A 25527-nucleotide genomic window follows, 5' to 3' on the forward strand; every position below is an offset into this window, starting at 1 on the left:
CATCCCTCATGCTTCTGAGGAAGGAGTTAAAAATATAGGTATATTTCCACTGCAGTAAAGAAATGTTAGTCAGTTGCCAGCTGTATTCTCCTAACTCATGCAGTTGGCTGACACAAATCTTTAAATACTCATACACACACACACTTTCTCTTTCTTTTCCCTGCAGTACTCTATATTTTACCACTGATCTGTATATTTTTCATACACCTGAAGAAAATTTTGATGGCAAAAAATATCCATGATAGAAGATTATTTTGTGGGTCTGTTTTAAGTGCAACAGTCAGATTCTGAAGTGAAAACCACTAAAACAGAGCTACAGATTAACCAAATAATTTTCTTACCTTATTTCAGTTCTCAGTAGCTGAATGAGTTGGCTGGCATTTGGATTTCATGGACATTATGTCTGTTGCTATTTGGTGAACAATTATTGTTTCATTCAGGAATGAGGCTCACTTTCACCCTGTCATTGCTACAAGTACCTCTTGGTTTTGGTTTTAAATAGTGTAAATTTCAATGCATGTCCAAGCTTGTGAGCACAGTTTCTTGGGTAAATCCTTTAAGTAATTTGGACTTTCTTTTGCTATTCCTTTAAATAAATGTTTATAATAGTAGGGCTGTCAATTAATCACAGTTAAATCACGTAATTAACTCAAAAAAATTAATTGCGATTAATTGCAGTTTTAATCACACTGTTAAACAATAGTATACCAATTGAAATGTATTAACTATTTTGAATGTTTTTCTACATTTTCATATATATTATATCCTGTGTTGTAATTGAAATCAAAGTGTATGTTATTTTTGATTACAAATATCTGAACTGTGAATATGAGAAACAACAGAAATGGTATTTTTCAATTCACCTCATACAAGTACTGTAGTACAATCTCTTTGTCATGAAAGTGCAACTTACAAATGTAGATTTTTTTTGGTTACATAACTGCACTCAAAACCAAAACAATGTACAACTTCAGAGCCTAAAAGTCCACTCAGTCCAACTGCTTGTTCAGCCAATCGCTAAGACAAACAAGTTTGCTTACATTTACAGGCGATAACGCTGCCCTCTTCTTATTTACATCACTAGAAAGTGAGAACAGGAATTTGCATGGCTTTTTTGTAGCCAGCATTGAAAGGTATTTATGTGCCAGATATGCTAAACGTTCATAAACCCCTTCATGCTTCATGCATATCCCTTCATTCCAGAGGACACGCTTCTATGCTGATGATGCTCATTTAAAAAAAAATGCGTTAATTACATTTTTGACTGAACTCCGCGGGAGGGGGGGATTGCATGTCTCCTGCTCTGTTTTACCCGCATTCTGCCATATATTTCATGTTACAGCAGTCTCAGATGATGACCCAGCACATGTTCATTTTAAGAACACTTTCACTGCAGATTTGACAAAACGCAAAGAAGGTACCAATGTGAGATTTCTAAAGATAGCTAGAGCACTTGACCGAAGGTTTAAGAATCTGAAGAGCATGCTTTCAGAATTCTTAAAAGAGCAACACTCCGATGTGGAAACTACAGAGCCCGAACCACCAAAAAAAGAAAATTAACCTTCTGCTGGTGGCATCTGACTCGTAATGAAAATGAACATGCGTCGGTCCGCACAGTTTTGGATTGTTATCAAGTAGAACCCATCATCAGCATGGACGCATGTCCCCTGGAATGGTGATTGAAGCATGAAGGGACATATGAATCTTTAGCACATCTAGCCGGAAAATATCTTGCAATGCCAGCTACAACAGTGCCATGAGAACACCTGTTCTCACTTCCAGGTGACATTGTAAACAAGAAGTGGGCAGCATTATCTCCTACAAATGTAAACAAACTTGTTGTCTGAGCGACTGGCTGAACAAGAAGTAGGACTGAGTGGACTTTGTTTTATTTTTGAATGCAGTTTTTTTGGACATAAAATTTCATAATCAAGAGATTGCACTATAGTACTTGTATTAGGTGAATTGAAAAATACTATTTCTTTTGTTTTTTTACAGTGCATATACTTGTAATCAAAGATAAATATAAAGTGAGCACTGTACACTTTGTATTCGGTGTTGTAATTGAAATCGATATATTTGAAAATGTAGAAAACATCAAAAATATTTAAATAAACTATTCTATTATTGTTTAACAGTGCAATTAATCATTAATTTTTTTAATTGCATGATTAATCTTGATTAATTTTTTTTATCGCTTGACAGCCCTATCTAATAGTATTGGCTTGAATGAAGCACCACGAGGGAGAAGAATATGTAATTTTCCACATATTTCTCTGTCAGTGCATCTGAGTCCAGATATTCATCAGTTCTGCTTAGCTGGTCCTGGGGATTTATCTTTACTACAAACCAAAATGGTGCCAAATGTATGCTAACTTTGTGATGTGGACTAAATCTACAGTAAATATTAGGAGAAAGCCTTCCAAATAATTCACTTATGACCTAGTTTAGGACTGAAACCTGGGCCCTGCAGGTGAGTGGTAGAGATGGGCTCAAGTGATGGAATTCAGAACTGGATTTTCCCCAGAATTCAGTTCGATCCAGAGCTTGGTTTTGATTCAGCCCAATTCAAATATAGGGGCCAGCCGTGAAGTTTGGAGATAGCTTAAATTTTCCCAAGGTTTGGCATTGTTCAGGTCCAAGGTTTTGGTCTGGGCTCAGTTACAGCATTGTTATGTCTCACAGTTTTATCATGGGTCTTGCTGCTTTGGTCTGTCTTAGCTGCACATAATGACTTGAGGAGCTGCATCTATCATGGGATTTTCTGGCCCTTAACAGAACTGAGCAGGAGGCATAGAGATCAGGCTCAGAAAAGATTGAAAGAAGGAAGCTACTGTTCATGGTCTTTCTCTTGGTACTGTAATCTGCAAACAGCTCATCTTGACCCACCTGCTGATCACCCGGAAGTGTGCCTGTTACTGGCTTTACCTCTTGAAGGTGACAATGTCCTCTTCATAAGTAAGAAGGGTACAGAGTGAAGAGAAGTGGCAAAGGACCCCATGGGCTAATGGACAGAGGGCTGGAAACTACGTGTACCTTGTTCATTTAGTAGTTTCTGTTACTCAAGTGATATTTGTCCTGTAAACTGCAATTAAGACAAATTTTTTTTTTTTTTTATCATCCCTGGTCCCTCTCAGTCTGTCTTGCTAGTACCTCACTCCACTGGTTCATAATGCTGTTCGGAAGTGGACCTGCCCTATTTATTTTCTCCTCTTGCCTAATTTTCCTACACCTCAATGTGAGTTTCACAGAGGTCAGGGCCTTTTTTCTCCAGCTCCCTTTTTGACTGATCCTCAGCCTCAGGAGAAATCTCTGCACAAAACTCTGTGATCTCCTTGTCGATGGCAAAATGAGAATAGTTACAGATTAGTGCTTTGATGAGTTCTTTTGAACATTTAATTTCCAGCTATTGACATTCTCTTTGTTTTGCCGCATTCGGGAAGAGAGGCCAGAAGGAGTCAGACTAGTAGAAGGAGCTTTTCTGACTATTGATTTTCCTGTGCCTTTCAAGGGTTCATTAGTTCCACTAACAACAACTGCTTGTTTAGTGTCTGGCTGGGTAAGAACATCAGGAAGAGACAGAATGCCAGCTGATGTAGCACTAGCCGAGTGTGTTGACTTTTCCTGACTAGGCCTGAGTGGGGCCTTAATGCTAGGGCCCATTCAGTTACAACAAAAACGTAATTTAATTCACTGCAAATGCTGAATAGTTGATTTTGAATTTGATATTTTTGATGGTTCTACTGTTTAAATAGGCGCTAAAAGGTTATGCAGCCAACTACTTCACAAGAGCAGCTTTAACCTACTCTCGTACAAGTGGTGAGAGAAGCAGAGCCAGAATGCTATGCAAACACTAACAACGTGCAGAATTGTGCATATGGAACAATAACAATATTTTCTATTTCATTGTGTAACTATATGTACTGGAATTGCTGTTGTGCCCACTACCAGCTACAGTGGAGTCCAAAAATATTTAGTACTGTACATCATGACTTTCATAAGCACTAGCCTGGAGCTGAACCTTGTACTAATTTCAGGGCTATGGCAAACCTGTCCAGATGGCTCATTTTACACAGGATGAGATAATGACCGTCTATTGGAAAGCAATGGGCGAGCCTCTGTTGCTATTTGCCATATTTGCAACTTCAGTGAGGCAACAGTAAAAATAACACAATCAAGCAATTGTTGACTCTGTTATCCTTGTTTGTTGGTCTCTCATATCATGTCCTCTCACCTGCTGTATGAGGCATGGAAATCTATGACACACTAAACAGGACAAGGAGGGAGCCATATTCTGCTTTGAAAACAGGAACAGTTTGAAAAATCCAAGTATAATTTCTTTTTTAAATTTTTTACACCTTAGTATCAGATTTGTGAATAATGATACTACAATGATGAGATACACAACTGATTTTTGAGTTGTCATGCTTGATATTTCAGATAGCTACTTTTTGTACATTTGGAATTTAGATGCTATTGAACACTGGATTATTCGGATACTCCTTTTGATTCTGATTTTTTTTTTGGCTGAATATCATCTGTTACATTAATACATGCAAAGATTTGATTTTTCTACTTTATTTGGAATATGCTTTTTGTATAAACTTCTGTATTTTATAGTGCATTTTTAGAGAATGAAAGATGCTGGTTTGCAAAAAGATCCACTAATTTGGGAGCACTGTTCTGGGGGAAAAACAAGTTGCCCGTTGCCTTTATGTTTTTGGAGATGCGTCAGATTTATCCTATCTTTTTTCAAAAGAGGAGATAAAGTAGGTAACAATAAGTGTATATTTGCTTCCCCTATTATGCAACATTAAGGGATAACATAACTTTCCTCAAAATCCTTTTTGAAAACTGTGGTTAACAGTGAGCATTGAGTTACAGATTGTCCTGATATTGCCAATGCCATGTCCCCTTCACATCCTCCTATCTTTTTTTTTATAATGAGTTCAACTTCTGCTATCTTTATTTCAGAAATACTGTTACGTGATGATACTACACAATGAAGGATAGTTTTCTGTAAGTGCAGTTAACAAATGTCTATTCTTGTATTTGAAAGTTTTCTAGCTGTCATACCAGATCTGACTGAATTTGTATTGAGAGAGAGAGAGAGAGAGAGAGACAAGGTAGGTGAGGTTGGTGGAATCTTTCAGGCTTCACTGAACTCTTCCTCAGGTCTGGATAAAGTAACCAGACAGTCTGCACTAAATACAAGGTGGGACAGATGATTACGCAGAAGGGTTCCACACATGCTGTAGGTGGGTCACTAAAATGAAGTGGGAATTAATTAGTGGTTAGCAGGCAGTACGGTATGTTGCAAATTGTTGTAATGAGTCATAAACCAGTGTCTCTGTTTAAGTCCATGACTTTTGGAGCCTAGCAGAGTTATGAATTTAAATCCCCAGGCTTGTCTTTTGAAGGTGTTGTGCAAGTTTCCTTTGAGGACAAGGACTGAGAGGTGAGATATTGAGCGATCACTTTGTGAAAAGTGTTTATCCATGAGTGATATGTTTTTGTCTTTTCATTTTTCTGTGTGAATTCATTTGAGAGCCAGAAAGGACCATTGTAACCATCTATTCTGACCTCCTGTATAACACTGGCCATAGAAATTCCCTAAAATAATTCTTAAAACTTTTTTTTTAGAAAAACAAGTTTAATTTCTTGCTGGAGAGTGTGTCTATTTGAAATAAAGGGAATACTCTCCAGAGATGGCCAAGGAGACGTTGCACTCTGTGGATAGTTTGTTGTATAAGCCCGGCTATTCACTTTGGCAGATGGATTTTTACTAGGCTTATTTTAATTTTAGGTTATCATTTCCTCTTTAAAAAAAACCCACAGGCCTGCAGCCCAGTTCGATCTTAGTGTAAGTGGGTGCAAATCCATTGAGTTGCACCTGTTTTGTATTTGGTAACTTCTGACTTTGTGAATAAGGTTAGGTGCAGTACTATGCACGGGCTGATGCCATCTGGTCATTTCTGAAATACCCCTAGTGCACAGTCACAAATAGCTCTGCTGCTCCACTCCCAGTAGTGTTAATTGCCAAATCTTTATTTTTCTACATCTGGTGTAGACTGCTTTTTGCTTGCCAATTGGGGGCTGTACGCTAGAACAGACTTAACTACTGAAAAGCGTCCCCCATCTGGTGGATGAACTCACAGAATCGTTATGGTCTGTAGGCAACTGAAACACCCTCTGGTGAGGTCAGTGGAAGTACTACTACTAAGCTTACCAGAGCTTTAAGCCGCTCTTTGTATTCCATATGAGGGAGATTTTGGGAGAACAGAAGGGGGAAAAGAGGTCGTCAAGTTCAGCCTCCTGCACAACTTAAAGACATTGTAACTTAGCATTTGGCTGTTAGGTTTTGTAGGTTTTTCTATTATAAACATTTCAACATTTATTTTGTGCTAGCACCTAAAGCCCTCAACCAGGCTGGGGACTCATTGTGTTTGTCACTGTATAAATATATAGTAAATGACAGTCCCTGCCCGAAAGCACTTATCTTCATAAAACTTAGTCATATGGAAAAAGACAAACAAAAGTTCATTGTAGTAAAAATAGACCAAAAGGTACATGATTTTGTATATTCTTGTTTTTATTTTAAATGCTACAGTAATGAAGAACATTTCCAATATTGTCCTTGTCTTTTTAAGATAAAATATTTACAAATTCATGTTCATCACTGTGTTGTACACAATGGCCACTGAATTTTTGTTGACAGATGCCCTTTCTATCCTGATCAGATAACAAAATCATTCAGACTTAACAAAAAAAGTACATTCAAGAGCTCCCACTTCATTTCATGACCCTTTGTCAGCAATAAGTATCTCTAGTCAGCCCTATGGTTCTTTCAAAGTAAAGAATCCTCTTGCTAGTTTGTTGTGACTGGGGATGAAAATATTATGTAGGTAACTGTAGATGACAGGAAAGGGCAAATAAGTCAATGAACATTGTATTTCAGGTAGATTGTGCAGCTTGTTTTGCAGGTCAGTCATGTCTAGGTTTATTTGGAATTGGGGTCTAGTTTTAGCCTGAGCACCGCCACTCCTGAATGTTCCTCCGTACCCTTAGATTGGTGCACCCCGCTTTTTTTCACAAAACTTGGCATTTGTCCCATTTGCTGATGATCAGTTGGCAAGAGCAAATGGGACAAATGCCCGGCAAGTTGGGATGTCAGGGACAGGTCTTAAAAAAGGGACTGTCCCAGCCAAAATGAGATGTATGGTCACCCTATGTCCTGAACAAATGAGCCAGTAACCAAACTCAAAGCCCCCTTCCTTAAACCTTCAAGCTAATGTTGACTTTCCAACATGACCTGTTTCTCTATTTGTATCCTTTAGACTTTGGAGAAAGGACTTGTTCCTTGAACAGTGTCAAGCACATTGCTGGGGCTTCCGAAATGTTATCATGGACTTTTTAAGCCTGATGTAAAGAACCAAAGTAGTGTAAAGAATAAGGTTGGGCTAAGGAGTACAATGTCCATACAATTAAAAAAAGTGCATAAACTAAACATGAATTTTAACTTTGTGCTTATAAAACCCAACACACATTTCCAAGCTCACTCTCCCCCTTTATTGAAGTCCAAACAGAATGTCCCTGGCTTCAGATGGGAGGCACTATATTACTACATGTTTCCAGTTGTAATTTTTCCCACATGAATCCTCCTGACACAACTAGTGAGAATAAGAACATTAGAGGATGCTACTTACACAATAAAAGTATTGACCAAATTCAGCCTGAAATAAGTGAGCACAACTTTGCTGAAGTCAATGGAGTTGAGCCACCTTCCACCAGAGTTAAACTGACCCAGTACCTATATCATGATAATAATGCAGGCTTCTTGTTCTAATGGCTTGCTCTCCCTGTTTACGGTTCACTCACTTCTTCAGCCTGCCAGTTTTCTGCCTGCTGGATCTCCCCTTCCCTGGCTTTCCCTTCTGGCTGTATGTTAGTTCCTTTCCAGAGTGATCAAATTTTGACCACAGGTTGGTTGGGTATTTGGAGATCTTTAAAATAGCTGTGCCCAGAATCATGCTCAAGGTCCTAATAATCAGGGAATGTGTCCTTCCTTATGCATTTTCTCAGTTTCTCTCCTGTTTTCCCTCCAAGAGCCTCCACTATTTCCCTTCTCATGTCCCCAGGGTAGGGCACCTTTCCCTTCCCTGCTCGCAAGAATCCATCTCTAGCATAGAGTCACTTGAGAGCCATTTGGTCCAAATGCTAGAAAAGAAGGTAGCAGAGCTCAACATTGCTTTTCCAGGCAATGGGCAGAGTACTCCAAACCTGTAAAGCTGAAGACTGGGAAAGAGAAATATTCAGTGGGGCCATATTTATTTCTTCATTGGTGAGGTTCTGGATTCTGATTTGGCTCTTCCTTTGCCTGCCCTGTTGGTTCAGTGCTCTATGGCTAGCAGTAGTGCTCAGGGCAGAAGGAAGCCATCAATAGCAGCTTATTGTTTCCATTCTGTTCCATATTCTGTGCTTGATCTGTTTCCTCAGATAGCTTGTTAAATAAATAAATGAATAAGAAACAGTTTGTTAAATCCCATAACATTTAACGAATGTACAAACTTTGTTCTCCAGGGCGCCACTATATGGATTATTTCAATATAATCCCAATATGATTGGACAGGCATCATTAGCTGATCCCTCAGATACCTGGGAAATTATAGAGACCATTGGAAAAGGCACTTATGGTAAAGTCTATAAGGTCGCCAATAAGAAAGATGGGAGTCTGGCTGCAGTAAAAATTCTGGATCCTATCAGTGTAAGTAAAAGATTATAATCCTATTTTAATAATATCTTCATTGTTACAATTAAAAGGTTTTACTCTCAAACAGGCTTGAAGCTCTGACTCAAAGTTTAGGCAAACTGAAAATATCCTGGAGGGAACTGTTAAATATATTATGAGCAGGGGTGGGCTACTTGGTTTAGAAAGAGGAAAAAAAAACTGATTAAACCCTGCATCCAGCCTCATACTGACCCCTTTGTAAGGCTCTTTTGTATAATTTAGGACACAGTCCTACAAGGTGCTCTGGAGAGCAGACTGAATTATCTGTTTAGAATAATTAATTTTGCCTTTTTTCTATGACTTGACAAAATTGTATGGTTAGTCATTCACAAATATTCATCAGTAGTTTGGCTGAAACTTGTTTGCATAAATGAGATGTTAGAAAACTGTTCACTCAAACTATTCTCACTGAGTGACTGGTCATTTAAGACACATGGTATCATTTCTGCTCCCTTATTGGATGACTGAAATTTTTCAAACAGCAGAAGAGCAAATTGCAAATGACACACAGCAGATGGTAAATAAGTAGGGAATATACTTGCTCACATACAAATGTGTGTGTTCGTATGATGAACAGCCAACCCCTAAACATCACAAGAATAATGAGGGGCATGAATCTGGTTGACCCAAACAGCCACTTGGAAATTGCACCCTGTTTTGTGGTTTTCAGCCAACTCTAGTTCTGAACACTTTCAACTCACAAAGACTTCTGACATCAGTGGGAGTGAAAGTTGCTTAGCACTTGGTAAGATCTGCCCCTTTCATAGCCTTATGTGTTATTCAAAATCAGCATTCATGCTGACCTTGATTTCTGGCAGTGCACCTAGGTAGTTCGCTGGTACAGATTTTATGTATCCAAGGTTGCAGCAGTTGGAGCATGAATATGATCAGATTGTATGGTGGCATTTCCAGTACACTAATGGTAATATCTTACATTCTTATAGTGCTGTTCATCATAAAGGATCCATATCACTGTCAAATCTATACAAACTCTGCAATGGAATTCCTTCACCCACCACCAAAGTGCTGCCAGCTGTAGAATAGAAAGCAGCAGCTTTTTAACAGTGCACAGAGACAGTGCACAATAGTTAAGACAGGAATTGAAGAAGAATATTGTCAGGGACTCAGCTGGCTGCAGTCGCCTAGCAACCCAATGAGCTCAGCAGGGCCCAGTAAACCCTCATTAAGTGACTGTTCTCCCTGACTGGATGGAAGAGCCAACTGATCCCTATTTAAACCTGGTTGCATTAGCAGCACCCGAAGCTGCGTCAGACCTGCTTCCTGTCCTGTCCTTGCCTCCTTACCTGCTCTTCTCTAGCCCTGCCTACCTCTGAACCCCCTAACTCCTGGCTCTAACCACCAGCTTGTCTCCTGACCACAGCTCCAGCTCTGCCCTTTGCTTCTGTTTTGATCTCTGGCTCCAACCATTGGCTTGTCTCCAGTTCTACCCTCTGATTCTGCTCCAGCCACTAAGCCAGACCCCTGCTCTGACCACTAGGTCTCACTGCGTATACCTTGGTGTGTGACAGTTTGAGCAGCCTACTAGCTGGCATAGAGGGGCCCCAGAAGGAGGCCAACCCACCTTCTCAGAGGTTGTTGGGGTCCTACAGGAACTTCAGGTTCAGATCACCATGCTGTGTGACCACAGTGCGTCCCTCCAGGCCCAGGTACATGTCCAGGCAGTGTCTTCTGTACTCCCAAATCATGCACCCACTTTTTGTGAGCCTAAGCTGCCCCTACCTGATAAATTAAACAGGTATCATGCCAAGTTTTGTGGATTCCAGTTCGTGTTGTAGCTACAGTCATGCTCCATGGATCAATCCCAAGTGGGATTAGTGCTTAGTCTGCCCACTGGAGAGGCCCTGAAGTAGGCATCACCACTCCTGCAGGGGTCCAGTCCTCTCCTTGAACACTTTGAGAACTTTGTTTAGGCAACGGAGAGTATCTTTGATTATCCTAATCAAGAATATACTGAAGAAGCTGCTCTCCATGTCCTCTGGCAGTGTCTTGGTTCTATCACCAAATATGCAGAGGAATTTAAATGTCTGGCTGCAGATATCCACTGTGCAGAGACACAACTTCAAGCAGGGACTCAATGACCCAATCAAAGATGAATTAGCATGGGTGGAACTTCTACCTAGTCTGGGAGCCTTAATTGATCTTTGTTTTAGGATTGATGATCAGCTAACAGAGGGAGCCTAAGAAAAACAACAGGCCACCAGACCCCCGCTGGTCAGAATTCTTATGTCTCCTGGAGCTCCTATTGCCCTATCAGACCCCAAAATGATGCAAGTTGACTGAGCCGTACCTCTCTGCCAACAAAAAAATCCTTATCAGGCATTAGGGTTGTGCCTATATTGTGGGATGCCCAGGCATGTTGCAGCAGGGTGTCCTACCAAAGACTGGTCCACCTCCAGCTTGGGAAGCACCAAAGCCCAGTCCCAGTGTGGGGGGGCTAGAGTTGGGTCAATGCTCCCCTCTTCCCCACAGCAAGCTGTGCAGCCAGCTATCTGCCAGAATCTTGGCAATCCCTAACCAGCACGCTTCCCTGCTCTGTCTCCCTCTTCAATTGTGGCATTCTGCCATCCCTCATGTCCACTTAGAACACTGGTTGACTTGGACATCTCTGGCAATTTCATTGACCAGGAGTTCATTAAGGGGTATGGAATCCTTTGCAAGGATTTCCCTGAGCTTGTCAAGGCTATCAATGGCTCACTTCTCTCTTCAGGCCCCATTAAGCATCAGACAGCTCTCCTGGAGGTCATGACCTTTGGTGGTCACTGAGGCATCTTGCAGTTCAGGGTCATCCGTGCTTTGTACTCACCAGGCATCCTTGGTATCCCCTGACTTGCCATTCATGACCCCCGAATTAGATTGTGCCCATGATCTATACTGTTGTGTTCCCTGCGGTGCCAACGAACATGCCTCCGCAGCTCAAGCCAATGGCTGGTCACGTTCTGCAGTATGCTGAAGCCCCTGAAGGATCCAGAGTTAGGAACCAAAGATTTATGAGCAGTGCCTGAAATTCCTGCCAAATACCTAGAATATGCCAGAGTATTCAGCAAACAGAATGATCATGCCCTACCTCCTCACCACAGTTATGATTACCCAATCAGCCTTCAACCGAGGTTCCTTTTGGATGCATATTTCCTTATCTGAACCTGAGCTGCAGGCCCTCCCGGAGTACCTTGAAGAAAATCTATGTAACGGGTTCATCCACCCTTTGACTTCCCCCATGGGAACATCTATCTATTTTGTGCCTAAGAAGGATGGCTCCCTCTGACCTTACGTTGCTTATCCAGCCCTAAAAAAGATCATTGTCTGTAATCAATATCCTCTTCCTCTCGTAAACAAACTCCTGGAAAGAATCCATTTGGCTCAGGTCTTCATGAAGCTAGATCTGCATGGAGCATACAACCTGGTTAGAGTCCAACAGGGGGATGAATGGAAGAAAACGGTTTGAACTAGCTATGGCCATTTTGAATATTTGGTCAAACTGTTTGGTCTGCGTAATGCCCCTCCAACTTTCCAGCATTTCATGAACAATGTCTTCAGAGATATCCTCAATTTGTGATTATCTTAGATGATCTCATTTTTTCCAGAAAACCAAGAACTCCATGACGACCATGTGCCACACCATTCTTGATTGGCTTCACCAAAATCAATTTTATGTGAAACACAAGAAATGTGAATTTGACAAGGATACTGTGGAGTTTCTGGGCTGTCTCATCTCTCCAGCAGGACCCCAACAAGGTTGCAGCCCTCACCAAGTGGAAGGCACCCTTGAATATGTGTGGAGTGCAATGGTTTCTTGTATTCATAAATTTGTACCAGCGATTCATCCAAGGATTCTTTGACCTGGTAGCCCCTATAATGTCCCTCCTCAAGAATAGACTTAAGTTCACTTGATCCCCTGACATGCAGGGGGCTTTCAACCACATGAAAAAGTTGTTTATTTCTGCCACCATTTTGACCCATCCAGACCCTACAAAGGCCTTCATAGTTGAGACTAATGCCTTGGACTTTGCAATAGGTATGGTCCTCTCACCAGTTGCTTCATCTCTGTGCTGCCTTCTCTTGGAAAATGACTCCTGGTGAGAGATGTATGGGACAAGGAGCTCCTGGTCATCAGTGCTGCCTTTGAGGAGTGGTACCACCTCCTTGAGGGGGCCTATGCCCCTGTCCAAGTCTGGATAGATCAGATTTTGGAGCATCTACAGACAACACAATGACTCAACCAATGTCAGTTTCACTGGGTCCTTTTCCTCTCCCAGTTTGACTTTATGGTTACCTAGTATCCATGGTCTAAGAATGAGAAGGCAAATGCCTTGTCCTGCAAGGACGAGTACTGTGAGGTGGAGCAGAAAGCCCTCACACTCTCCTTAAACCCTCCCAATTTGTCTGTGGGGCCCTCACTAGTCACATGATGACCACTTTCCAGCTCCCAACTTCAGGTGCTAAGGTTGTGCCATGATTCACTCATGGCAGGACATTGTGCCCAATTAAAAACCTGGTACCTGATTACCAGTTACTTCTGGTGGCTGACCCTATGAACAGATGTTAAAAACTATGTGAAGTCCTGTGACCTCTGTGCCTGTATGAAGAACCTGTGAGACAACTATATGGGCCTCTTTCAGCCTGTAGCTAGGCGATTACTCACTGGTGCGGTGCCTCCTGCTGGTTGTCTCGGGAATTAGCTCTTCCAGCATGGAGCGCCCTCTGCAGGTCAGTCTTGCCTGCCGCTGGCCCCCATGTCCCTTCCGGACCCTGGTGCCCCTTTACATCAGGGTTCTGCCCCCAGCAGTAACCCACAATCTGGGTCTCCCCACCCAGGGGAACCCCCAACTCTCTATCCCCCCTTGCCTCAGTGGCTACTGCCAGTCATGATCTAGCCCCCGCTCACTGGGGCAGACTGCAGTCTGTAAACCACTTATCATCAGCAAGGAGGGTTTTGGACCTGCTGCCTTTGCCTAACCCTGGGCTGCCCCTCTGCAACCTGCTTTGGGCCTTCAGCAAGGCCTGCAGCCTGGGGGTTCTCCAGGCTGGAGCTCCCCAGCTCCTCTGGCCTTTCCCCAGCCCTGCTCCATTCAGGTACCCTGCTCAACTCCCAGGCAGCCAGGTCCTTCTCTCTCTACAGCTAGAGAAAGTCTTTTTGAGCTCCTGGCTCACAGCCCTTTTATAGGGCCAGCTGTGGCCTGATTAAGGCGTGGCCCCAGCTGTGGCTCCTTCCCCAATCAGCCTAGCCTATTGGCTCCCCTGGGCAGCCCTTTCCTAGGGCTATTTTAACTCTTTCAGGGCCAGAGCGGGTGACTACCCCGCTACACAGCCCCTCCCCAAACCTCCATTTCCTTGGTCCACCCTCTCAATGAACTTTATAGTGGAGTTCCTGCACCTCCAACAGCACTCAGTTATCCTGACTCAAGTGGACTTCCTGTCCAAGATGGCCCATTTTATACCCTGCTGCTCTATGTCATCTGCCCATGAAACAGCACAAGCTTTCCTGGAGCACATCTTTCATGTGCACGTACCATGGCATAATGACATGCACCATTTTGGACTGAGAGCCTTTATTTATTTCTTGATTCTGGCAGGAATTTCTTCACTTTCTCAGCACTAAATTCCTCACCTTAACAGCCTCCCATCTGCAGACTGATGACCAAACTGAAAGAGGCAGTCAGACCCTGAAGCAGTATCTCTTCTGTTTTCTGAATTTCTGTCAGGATGATTGGCTCCCAGTACCGTTTGGCTGAGTTTGTATACAACAGTTCAACCTACACTTACACCCAACACACTCTATTCTTTGCAAATTTTGGTTTTCACCTCTGATTCCATCCAAACCTGCCCGAAGGCTCTGCTGTACTGGGGGACATGGATATGGTCCAGAAAACATGCCAGAAACTCAAGGAACACTTACTTGCCAGTAAAGAAACTTATAAGCATTACATGGTCTGAAAGCGATAGGCTGCCCCTAACCTTGCAGTAGGGGCTAAGGTCAGGCTCTTAACTGGGAATCTGAGAACAGGCCATCTTTCGGTCAAGGTTGACCATCAATACCTGGTCAAGTATTAGACCAGTAATAATAATAAACCAGTGGCCTTTAAGCTTCAACTGCCAGAATCCCTCAAGATTCACCTGTCTTTCATGTTTCTCTCCTTAAGCCGTTTGTTGACAATTTTTTCCCCAACTGGGTAGATCCTCCTCCACCCTCTGTCCATCGGCAGGAGGCATATGAAATCCAACAGGTCTTCGTCTCCCAATAAGTCAGGGGGAAGCTCCAGTATCTGACAGACTGGAAGGGGTATGGGCCAGAGGAGTGATTCTGGGAACCAGAAGAAAACGTTCGCATTCTTGATCTACTGACGGAATTTCACTGAAGATAACCTGACAAGCAAGGGCCATGAGCCCCTAGGAGGAGCCCACAAGGGGGGAATACTGTCAGAAACTCAGTTGGCTCTGGGCATGGTCACCTAACAACGCAGTGACCTTGAATGGACTCAGTAAACCCTCACAAAGTGATTGTGCTCCCTGATTGGACAGAGGGGTCAACAGATCCCTATTTAAGCCTGGTAGCAACAGGAGCAGAGTGGCTGCTCAATGTGTTCCATGCCCATAGCTGCATCAGACCTGCTCCTGTTCAGCCCTTGCTCCACTCCTTGCCTGCTCCATTCCATCCCTAATCTCTGCATACCTCCAACCCCCTAATTCATAGCTACTGGCTCTGACCACTGGCTTGTCTCCTAACCATGACATCAGCTCTGCCCTGGGGCTCTATTCTGACCCCTGGTGCTGACCATTCACTTGCCTCCTGACCATGCCTCCAGTTCTGTCCTCTGATTCTGCTCTGATCACGAGGCCAGACTCCTGTTCTGACCAGTAGGTTGTACCACCTACACCTCAATGTGTGACAAATATTGTGTCCAATAGAAACCACAGTATTTCAGTATGTAATTATCCACATTGGAATTTGACTGGGACATTCAGACTAAAACCCTTACTGAGAAAAGTTGCCCCTTTTTTATTTACAGAAATACAACTTGTTCATCCCTTGTACAATATGAGTCAGAAGAATGTACTAAGTAATATGTGATTAACGGAATAAAGCACCAGGGTCTTGATACAGCAAACTATCCCAATTCAGCAAATTATTTAAGCACATGCTTAACTTTGAAGCATGTGCGCAAGTCCTGTTAAAGTCAAAGTCTGTGCTGAATAGGAATACACTTAAGCATGTGCTTTGCTGAACTGAGGCTCATGTGGGTTATTGTGCAATATAGTTGGTACTTTGTTATTTCATCTTCACAAAAATCCCTCTTTAGGCAAATTTTTGCTTATCTTGTAGATTTTGATTTTCGCTCTGTTTAATAGTTCCTGTTGTGTCTGTTTTCCACTGTGGGCTTTATTTCTCCTTTTTTAAAGATGTAGTTATTTTTATTCATGTCCCATTTAATGTCTTTTAAAACTGCTATATAACTAGATTACCTTAAAAAGAAAAAAATGAAGCTAAGATCCATGTGTTTACAGTAGTTCAACCATCAGAAATGCAGATTTAATGAACAGATTAGAAAAGATATATATGCAAATTTTCCATTTAGACAAGTGAGCAGAGCGAAGCATCATTTTTGCTTTTGTGGTAGCAGTGTGTTATGCATTAAGAGTACCCTTGAGGCAAAACTACTGACTCCACATGGAGTTCACACTTTTATTTGCAATAAGACAATTGTGGTGTGACTGGTTTTTGACCAGATTTTATTATTTGATCAGATTGTTTTCAGTGCATCACAATAAAGACATTTCAAAGCATAAAATAGTATATAGATACTTCTTTTTATCCATGAAGATTCACTTGTTTGTTGTACTGAATTATTATTTATTTATACACCATATTTGTTTGTGTTTTCCATTTAGGATGTGGATGAGGAAATTGAAGCAGAATATAATATTTTACAGTTTCTTCCCAATCATCCCAATGTTGTTAAGTTTTATGGAATGTTTTACAAAGCAGATCAATACGTGGGAGGACAGCTCTGGCTGGTTCTTGAGGTAAGATATTTTGATAATGTTAGAATTTAATTAAAATGGATTTTCAGGGCGAGGTGCTCCCCTTTAGAAGTGAACAAAACAGAAACAACAAATGATGGGTCTCTATGCTCTGTACTGAGAGACAAACCTTAGAATTTTTTTCTGTGTTTAGAGATATTGATCAAACAGTCTGGCCGTGGGAGGTGTTTGCAGATTCACCCTTCAAAAAAACACACTCAGTGTTTATTCAGTGACAAGCCCCAGACATGGGGGCTTGGTATCAGCACTTTATTGCCATTCAAGGTACTTTGTTCTGTCTTCAGAAACATAGAATGAGCTCCACAGTAGTTTTCTTACTTGAAAGTAAACTGGTCTTCCATGCTGGAGAAAACATCTGTGTTAGTGTTGAGAAGTCAAGGTCTCATTTTGGATAATCCAAAAGATGACTTCAGGATGAAGTACCATACACAGTATTTACCAAACCTGGGACCCATTGCAAATGTGGGCTGAGAGAATGTAAGGGGAAAACTGTCTTATGGCAGTGTAAAATTAATAGCAGGATGCTGTTGAATATCTAGCACTTTAAATGGCTTATGTAGACTTTGCCCCTTTAGCAGGCTTTCAGTGTTCTCAAAATGAGGGATGTCATTCTGGCTCACGTGTTCTGTCATTCACTGCAGTTAATGTCATTGTCTGACTGCAGTAGGTCCAAGATTTCACTCAGATGATTAGGATGTTCCTAAAGGATTAATTGTGTATTGAGCCCAGCACAGAGATTAGAGTGATCTTATAGGGGGTGTGGCACCATAGCAGTATTTTTCTATAACATAGTTACATCAATATAAATGTGAGTACTAACTTGTTTGTTACTGATCATTTTAGAAGGACCATCCAGCTATTCTGGGATTGTGGGTGGAATCAGAGTAAAGTACTATCACTTTATGCTCTACTTTATCCCTGTCCCAGTAATACAATAAACCTGACTTTTATGCATTGCAGCATTATACAGTATGGAGGACAGGATTTGGTACCATATGCCAATTTTCATAATAAGTTTCAATGGCTATCAAAATGATTAGCAGGTTTTTTTGCTGTATGGGTTCTTAATGACTAATAGAAAAACAGCTAACGCTCTTATCCCAAAGTATATCAGACATGCTGTTCTGTATAATACAGTCATGAATGTCAGAAGAACATACCATTTCCTCAAGCTAGCTTTTTGCATTAATGATGTATAGCTTGTTGTTTTTGGTGCACCTACTTTAAAATCTGTAAAGAAATTTAAGACAAAACTTCTCATTTTCCTTAAATATGACAAGTTTATTGAAACAGTTGACCGTGGAAATATTCCCTGCCTTAGAATTGCACACAGATTTGTCTGTGCACAGCAATTACATTTTATAATAGTGTAATAATTTTTTTCAATAAAAGGGTATATACAAAGCTCTCAGTTACTGTGATCACTGTTTCTTTGATGAAATCATATAGTCATTGTGATGAGCATCTTTAAAATTTTCTAATTAAAATTTTTTTTCTTGCACTATTCTGCAACATTTACTTACTATGAGCTATCCCTTAGTCAGGTGAGTAGTTCCATTAAAGTCCATGGTAAGGTACTATTCAAAGTGAGTAAGGGAAATAGAAGTGGGCCCTTAATTTAATTTTATATGATGGTGGAAGGTGCATTGAGAACTAACATTTTATATTTATTCATAGAAAAGATATATCACACAGCTGTGTAATGAGGGCTTAACCACCCTTCCCTAAAAACATGCATTAATTCTCTTATGTAAGGACCACCTCTAGGGGCAGGGGGCTAGTTCAGTGTCCATGATCATTTCATTCCAGAGCTCTCTATTGACTACCAACACAGGTGTCACTGTCAAAATTGGTGGTGGTCTTTATGTTGTGGGTACTTAGCTATTTGGAGAGAAGGTGATTGATTTCATATATGCTACTGAACAGCCATAAGACTGTATCACTTTCAATCAACTTGGGTTGGGTTTGAAGTGGTGGCCTAGAGCTGAATGGCTTCATAGCTCATTACCATAGCTCATTACTTGGGATTACTTTTCTGTTTGGCTTCAGCTTTTAATGAAAAAAGAATGCAAATAAAATTAGCACAACACATCTCAATAGTACACAGAGAGTACAATAAAGATAATAAAGACTATACATGGCATTGATTGCTCCCCAGGCAAATAACTAAACATGGGTAAGTAAGCACACACACTCCCTTCCACCTAAGGTTTTAGTTCATCTGCAGATGTATTTGGTGTATGATAGTGGCTTAAGGACTCTCCCAACTGGATGGAACAAGCTACCAAGTAAAAAAGGAAAGGCAAACTCTTGCATCAGCCACTGATGGAATATTATTTCAGTAGCTTATTTGCATAAAGGAAGCCAGTATATCACATGTTCTGGATCCTAAGTAGCTAGCATAATGCACTTTTCATGTGCAGAAAAGTTCAGAATTCTAATAGTTTTTTTAGTCCTACAGTAATATGGTGACAATGTATGGTGAAAAATATCCACACCTCCCATAGCACATAGCAAATTAACGTGCAGAGAGACTGATACTAGACTGACAAAATTTAGAGATGAATGGAAAAACAAAAGAGAAGTAGATTTCAAAGGAGGATTTTAGTATTTGGTTTCATGCCATTTGTTTGATTTTATGCATTAGAGTTTTAGGCTGAATACTGGCAATGCAAAGGGAATTTAGATCTGAGTTCAAATATCCTGTTGATATAGACATATGATTTTTACGTGACAGAAAGCTTGGTATGGTATAGAAGGGACCGCTCTGCAAAAATAAGAGGTGACTCCAGAAGAACAAATATAATGACCCCCTTCCTCCCAAAAAAAACCCCTTCCAAACAACGCTCCTTTTAATTTGAAGTGTCATACAGTTGTTGTAAATATAAAAGTAAGAAAAGGAGAAAGTGGGAGAGAGCAGGAGGATGAGAGGGAAACAGTTGCTAGAAGGGCATGGATGATGAACTAATGATGTGGGTGAAAACACATTTACAAAGGTTCTAATTTTACTTTTTCTCCTCCTCCTCCTTTGATGTATGGCAGCCCATTAATGGAAAGTGCTTGCAAGAAGCTGTGCTTTTCTGGATCAGAATGTTTAATCTCAGTTGTTGGCAGAGCACGCCATCAAGTCTGAGTATAGAGATATGGCTGCTGTCTATTTTATATTGCCTGCCAGCAGGAGCATTGATGGAGTGAAGGTTTGAAATGACTGTAATTTGTTGCCTCCCAGTTATCAAGTGCATCAATCTTGTCTTTTCTGGCCTTTTCTTCACACAAAGGCAGTTTTTCAAAAAGACAACGCACGTATTATTGTAAAAATACTCAAATAAATTAAACCGGATCTATAGATTCTGTTTTTATAATAAAATATAGTTTTTCTGTTTTAATATTTCACTTTTAGTTAAATTTTACAATCTCTGACTTCTGCTTTTCACCCTCCCCCCCGAAGTACTGTGATTTATTGTCAACATTGTTAATAAAATATGCTCTATGACAAGAATGACAACTTAAATAATTGTAGGCGGAAATCTACTTGGTTTGGGATTTGTGTTATGTTTCAGACTCCTATAGTAGGAATTCACAACCTAAACAAGTCTGTTGAGTAATAGAGGTCTTGTGTTTTGTTTCTTTTTTTCCTTCCCCATTCTCTTCACAGCTGTGTAATGGAGGTTCTGTCACAGATCTTGTCAAAGGCCTGCTGAAGCGTGGCCAACGGTTGGATGAAGCTATAATCTCATACATCTTATATGGTGCTCTCTTGGTAAGGATGTTCATCGGGCTTGTAATGACAGTAGAGGGTGCAATTTACCCATCTCATACATTTTCCATTTATAAACTATGGTAATAATGACAATATTATGCTGGCTGTTATAGCAGCAGGGGGGCATATCAAGCATGTGATCAAGCGGACAGATGTTTCTATAGTGAGGAGCAGATTGTCTTCATTACACTCCCTAATAGTAGGGTAATTGTTTTTAAATAAGTGAGTAAACTTATTTTTTGTCGTCATGGGCATACAGGGCCTTCAACATTTACACAATAACCGAATCATCCATCGTGACGTCAAAGGGAACAACATTCTTCTGACAGCAGAAGGAGGAGTCAAGCTTGTTGACTTTGGTAATGACGGCTTACTATTTGTTTTCTTGATGTGTGCAGTTTAGCCAAAGGCATCCATTTATTTTCCACTCAGAAAGTAGAGGCGTTTCTGGAACACCAATTACTGAGAAAAATTTTCCAGGAGGAATCTTGAGATATTTAGGAAGTGATGGGGAAAAGTAGCAGATAGAGCAATCTAGGAAATCCTGTCAGAAAATCTATTTTAGGCTTTTTAAAACAATAATTTTTAAAAAGCCATTTTATTTTTGAAACACTTTTGCATTCCATTAGGAATGTCATATCTCAGGGAAGTTGTCTCTCATTTAAATTTAAATATTTCATCTTTTGCATATGAAAAGGATACATTCTTCTCTTTCAAATGGCTTTCACTAGCCTTAAGCACATTTATTCCCTCTGAGCAGAAGGTAAAGTGGTCCTATGGGTCCACAAACTAACAGATCCATTTAATTTGTGATTACTGCTGTTAGATATGAGCCTGGCAGGACTGGAAACATCACAAGAGGCATAAAGAGAGAGACAGAGGAAGGGAACTTTGCAATAGAATTTAACCCCAGATGAATATTTCTATGTTGAAATACATATACGTTTAGTAAAGTAAAAGAATGCTGTAGTTCCTCTCTAGAATCAGATATGTACATATAAAGAGAAATTTTATTAACAGTAAAGGGAGCAGGAAAATAGTAATATATGAAATCATAGTGAGTCAGTATAAAGTGTTAGATAAACAGTTTTGAAAATACAGTACTGTACAGCTGTTTGCCTAACTCTGCATGTTGCTAAAGTAAAATATTCATATAACGAGAAAGTACCATAAAACTGGCATGCCAGAATTCTGGCAATAGAGGAATGGCCCAGAATTATAATATGATGTATGAAGGGGAAAACAAACGTAACTATTTTAATGTCACAATATTATAAAACTAGCATTATATTTAAAATCTGTTTGTGATTGTTTGTGGAATAAATTTAGGAAGCAGATGCCTCTTTATTAGCTGCTAGGGACAGAAATTCATTACTGTTGAGTGTAGAGACACTCAATTTTAAGTGGCGCTGGGAGAAACATATGTGGCCTAAGGCAAAACTAGTGATAGTCTAGTAATCTCTTTGGCATTTAATGGTGGGGCTAAAAATCACTTTTCATTAGAGAGACAAGGTAGGTGAGGTAATATTTTTTATTGGACCAACTTCTGTCAGTGAGAGAGACAAGCTTCCATGCCACACAGGTCTGGGAAATTTATTCAGCTTGTTACAGCTAAATACAAGATGGAACAGATTGTTTAGCATAATTGTTCCATCTTGTATTTAACTGTAACAATCTGAATAAATTTCCCAGAGTTGAAGACGAGCTCTCTGTAAGCTCACAAGCTTGTCTCTCATACTGACAGAAGTTGATCCAATAAAAGATATTACCTCACCCACCTTGTCTCTTTAATGCCCTGGGACCGACACAGTTACAGCAACGCTACTTTTCATTTGAGGCGGTTTTGCCAGTATAATCTTGAGCAATAACTAGTGTAGACTGGCAGAAATCTTCCTTTTCCTTTCTAAAACAAGAACACACCACTGGACATATTGATATGAAGGAGGAAACTACAGCTTGAGGTTAGAGTTTCTTAGAATGAGCTTAGGGAAAAGTGTGTTGTTTTTCCAGTGTTTAACAAATACTGACAATGATTTCACCAAGAAGCTCTAGCACTCCCACTCTTTGGAGCAGAGACTTTTAAATTTGGCAGGGGGATGCCCTAATGTCCGGGACGTGACTCTGTCTGTCCTCTGACAATTTGCCCAAATTTGGTTGAGTTGTGACTGTCTAAAAAATTGCAATTCACACATACTCAGTAGAGATTTACTAGAGTTTGCACCTAAGTTCTCTTAAGGTTCTGAGTGAACTGAGCATGCTCCTGTGTGTGACAGGACTGTACATGTGCCATCTCCAGGGAGTGACTGAGCATGCCCCATGCCATCCCCTCACAGCCCTTGCATGTGACAGGACTATGCATGTGCAATCCTCACAAAAGGGCTGACTGAGCATGCGCTATTCTGGGGCTCCAGGGACTGGGCAACACTTTCCCTGCAGTTACTCCTCTTGGTTACCAAGGGATGTTGTGGACCCAGGCCCAGGAACTGAGAGCAGAGTTGACAGGGAAACAATCTCTCCAGTGTTCTGGATCCCCTTGCTGCAGGTAGTGTGAAGGGGAAGGAGGAAATAGTGTGACTCAAATTCAGAAGGTGAGGAAGAGATTCAGGGTGGTGGAACAGGAGTCTGGGGAGCAGCAATGGCGCTAGCCATTTTGCTGGCCAGGGTGGAAAACATTTGCAGCCCCATGCCCCTGAGTGGCTGGCTGTGGCTTGTTTTTGATCCCTCCCTGCCTGCAGCTAATCAGTAGAGTAAAAACAAACAAAAAAGCTGAGTGGCAGGGTGATTTGGTGCCCAGGGTGACACTCCAAGAACCATCCCTGCTGTGGGGGTGGCTATGAACAGGAAACTAAAAATTTGGAAAAGGGGCAAGAGCAGAGGGAGACAGAAAACCAACGGGTGCAGGAATAGGAACAAGGGGCGCAAGAGCAGAGGGACGGGGGAAAGGAGCAGGAGCCACAGATAGGGAATAGGAGCAGGGGGAGAGAACACAGGCAAGAACAGAAGGAGGAGAAAGGGCAATGGGAGGATAGGGGCAGGAACTGGTGTCGGGGGACATGGCACAGGAGTTTGTGGGTTAGTTATGGGGAAGAGGATAGGGCAGGAGCCCTGCCTCATTTGTGCACTGGATGGACCTTCTTGGGGTATGAAACAGGGCTGTGTAGTGAATGATGCTGTTGTCTGTATTACGCCTGCATCATCTGTTGCAGAAATAGGAAGGTGTGTAATGAGTGAGGCAGGAGTTTCAGGACTCTGGGATCTGTTTTTCAAAAGTTCTGACCTTGCTCAGCTGCAGCTGTGGTATATAGGAGCTCTGCTCTGAACATATAAAGTGCTTTAAAATGCCAAGTACTCTGAAAAAGCAGACCTAGACTTCTCAAATTGGGCACAGAAAATTAGTTGACACATTTGAGAATTTTGGCTTTAATCTCCGTTCCTCAGTTACCCAGGTATAAAATAGGTATAATAATACTGCCTAACCTCAAAGGGGCATTGTGACGATACATTCATTATTTTTTAAAAATGCTAAGATACTTTGATGAGAACACCATAGAAAATCCCATGAGAAAAATTATAGTTCTGTGTTTCGTGCAGGGTTTGAGTGGTGGGCAGAAATTAGGCATAGAACCACACATTGAATGAGGATAAAAATAAATATTGAATCCTTTCGATAAACACCATCTATTCTGTGCACTGAATGTAGCAGGGTTCCTGTGGGATATGCAGGGTCATGTGATCATGTAATTAAAGATTATCTCAAGAGGGCTAAATTAAAGTGGCACAGGCAACCTTAATTGTGGCATTTCTTAACTTTTGATTGCCTGACTTTGCAACTGTATCATTCCTTTAAAGTAGATTTTTTGGATGTAATATATATTTATATTTCTCCTTAAGTTGCTTTCAGCATGATACATATTAACACATACTGTATAAATTGTCCTAAAATGTCTGAGAACTACAGTTCTTTTTCTTTATTTCTCTTTTAAAACATTTTTTTTGGCTCATTGGTATTCAGTACCACTTTAGTGTATATTTGTAATTCTAATCTCTCTGAAAAAAGAACAGGAGTACTTGTGGCACCTTAGAGACGAACAAATTTATTTGAGCATAAGCTTTCGTGAGCTACAGCTCACTTCATCGGATGCATTCAGTGGAAAATGCAGTGGAGAGATTTATATACATAGAGAACATGAAACAATGGGTGTTACCATACACACTGTAACGAGAGTGATCACTTAAGGTGAGCTATTACCAGCAGGAGAGCGGGGGAAACTTTTTGTAGTGATAGTCAAGGTGGGCCATTTCCAGCAGTTGACAAGAACGTCTGAGGAACGGTGGGGGGGAATAAACAAGGGGAAATAGTTTTACTTTGTGTAATGACCCATCCACTCCCAGTCTCTATTCAAGCCTAAGTTAATTGTATCCAGTTTGCAAATTAATTCCAATTCAGCAGTCTCTCATTGGAGTCTGTTTTTGAAGTTTTTTTGTTGAAGAGTTACAACTTTTAGGTCTGTAATCGAGTGACCGAAGAGATTAAGTGTTCTCCAACTGGTTTTGAATGTTATAATTCTTGACGTCTGATTTGTGCACATTTATTCTTTTACGTAGAGACTGTCAGTTTGACCAATGTACATGGCAGAGGGGCATTGCTGGCACATGATGGCATATATCACACTGGTAGATGTACAGGTGAACGAGCCTCTGATAGTGTGGCTGATGTGATTAGGTCCTATGATGGTGTCCCCTGAATAGATATGTGGACACAGTTGGCAACGGGCTTTGTTGCAAGGATAGGTTCCTGGGTTAGTGGTTCTGTTGTGTGGTGCGTGGTTGTTGGTGAGTATTTGCTTCAGATTGGGGGGCTGTCTGTAAGCAAGGACTGGCCTGTCTCCCAAGATCTGTGAGAGTGATGGGTCGTCCTTCA

The 25527-nt window shown here is 41.1% G+C and overlaps 1 protein-coding gene across 1 annotated transcript in view; it reads left to right on the forward strand.

The window, feature by feature from the left end:
* The window catches only part of MYO3B (myosin IIIB), a 334888-nt gene that overhangs the window by 21142 nt on the left and 288219 nt on the right, over positions 1-25527 (forward strand). Inside the window, exons 2-5 of the mRNA XM_084643361.1 lie at positions 8581-8764; positions 16694-16828; positions 20502-20606; positions 20866-20965. Coding sequence (XP_084499487.1) covers positions 8581-8764; positions 16694-16828; positions 20502-20606; positions 20866-20965 — 524 coding nt within the window. The remainder of the gene's footprint in view (positions 1-8580; positions 8765-16693; positions 16829-20501; positions 20607-20865; positions 20966-25527) is intronic.

This window comes from Lepidochelys olivacea (genome assembly GCF_965140295.1).
Source record: "Lepidochelys olivacea isolate rLepOli2 genome assembly, chromosome: 11".
Classification (NCBI taxonomy): Eukaryota; Metazoa; Chordata; order Testudines; family Cheloniidae; genus Lepidochelys; species Lepidochelys olivacea.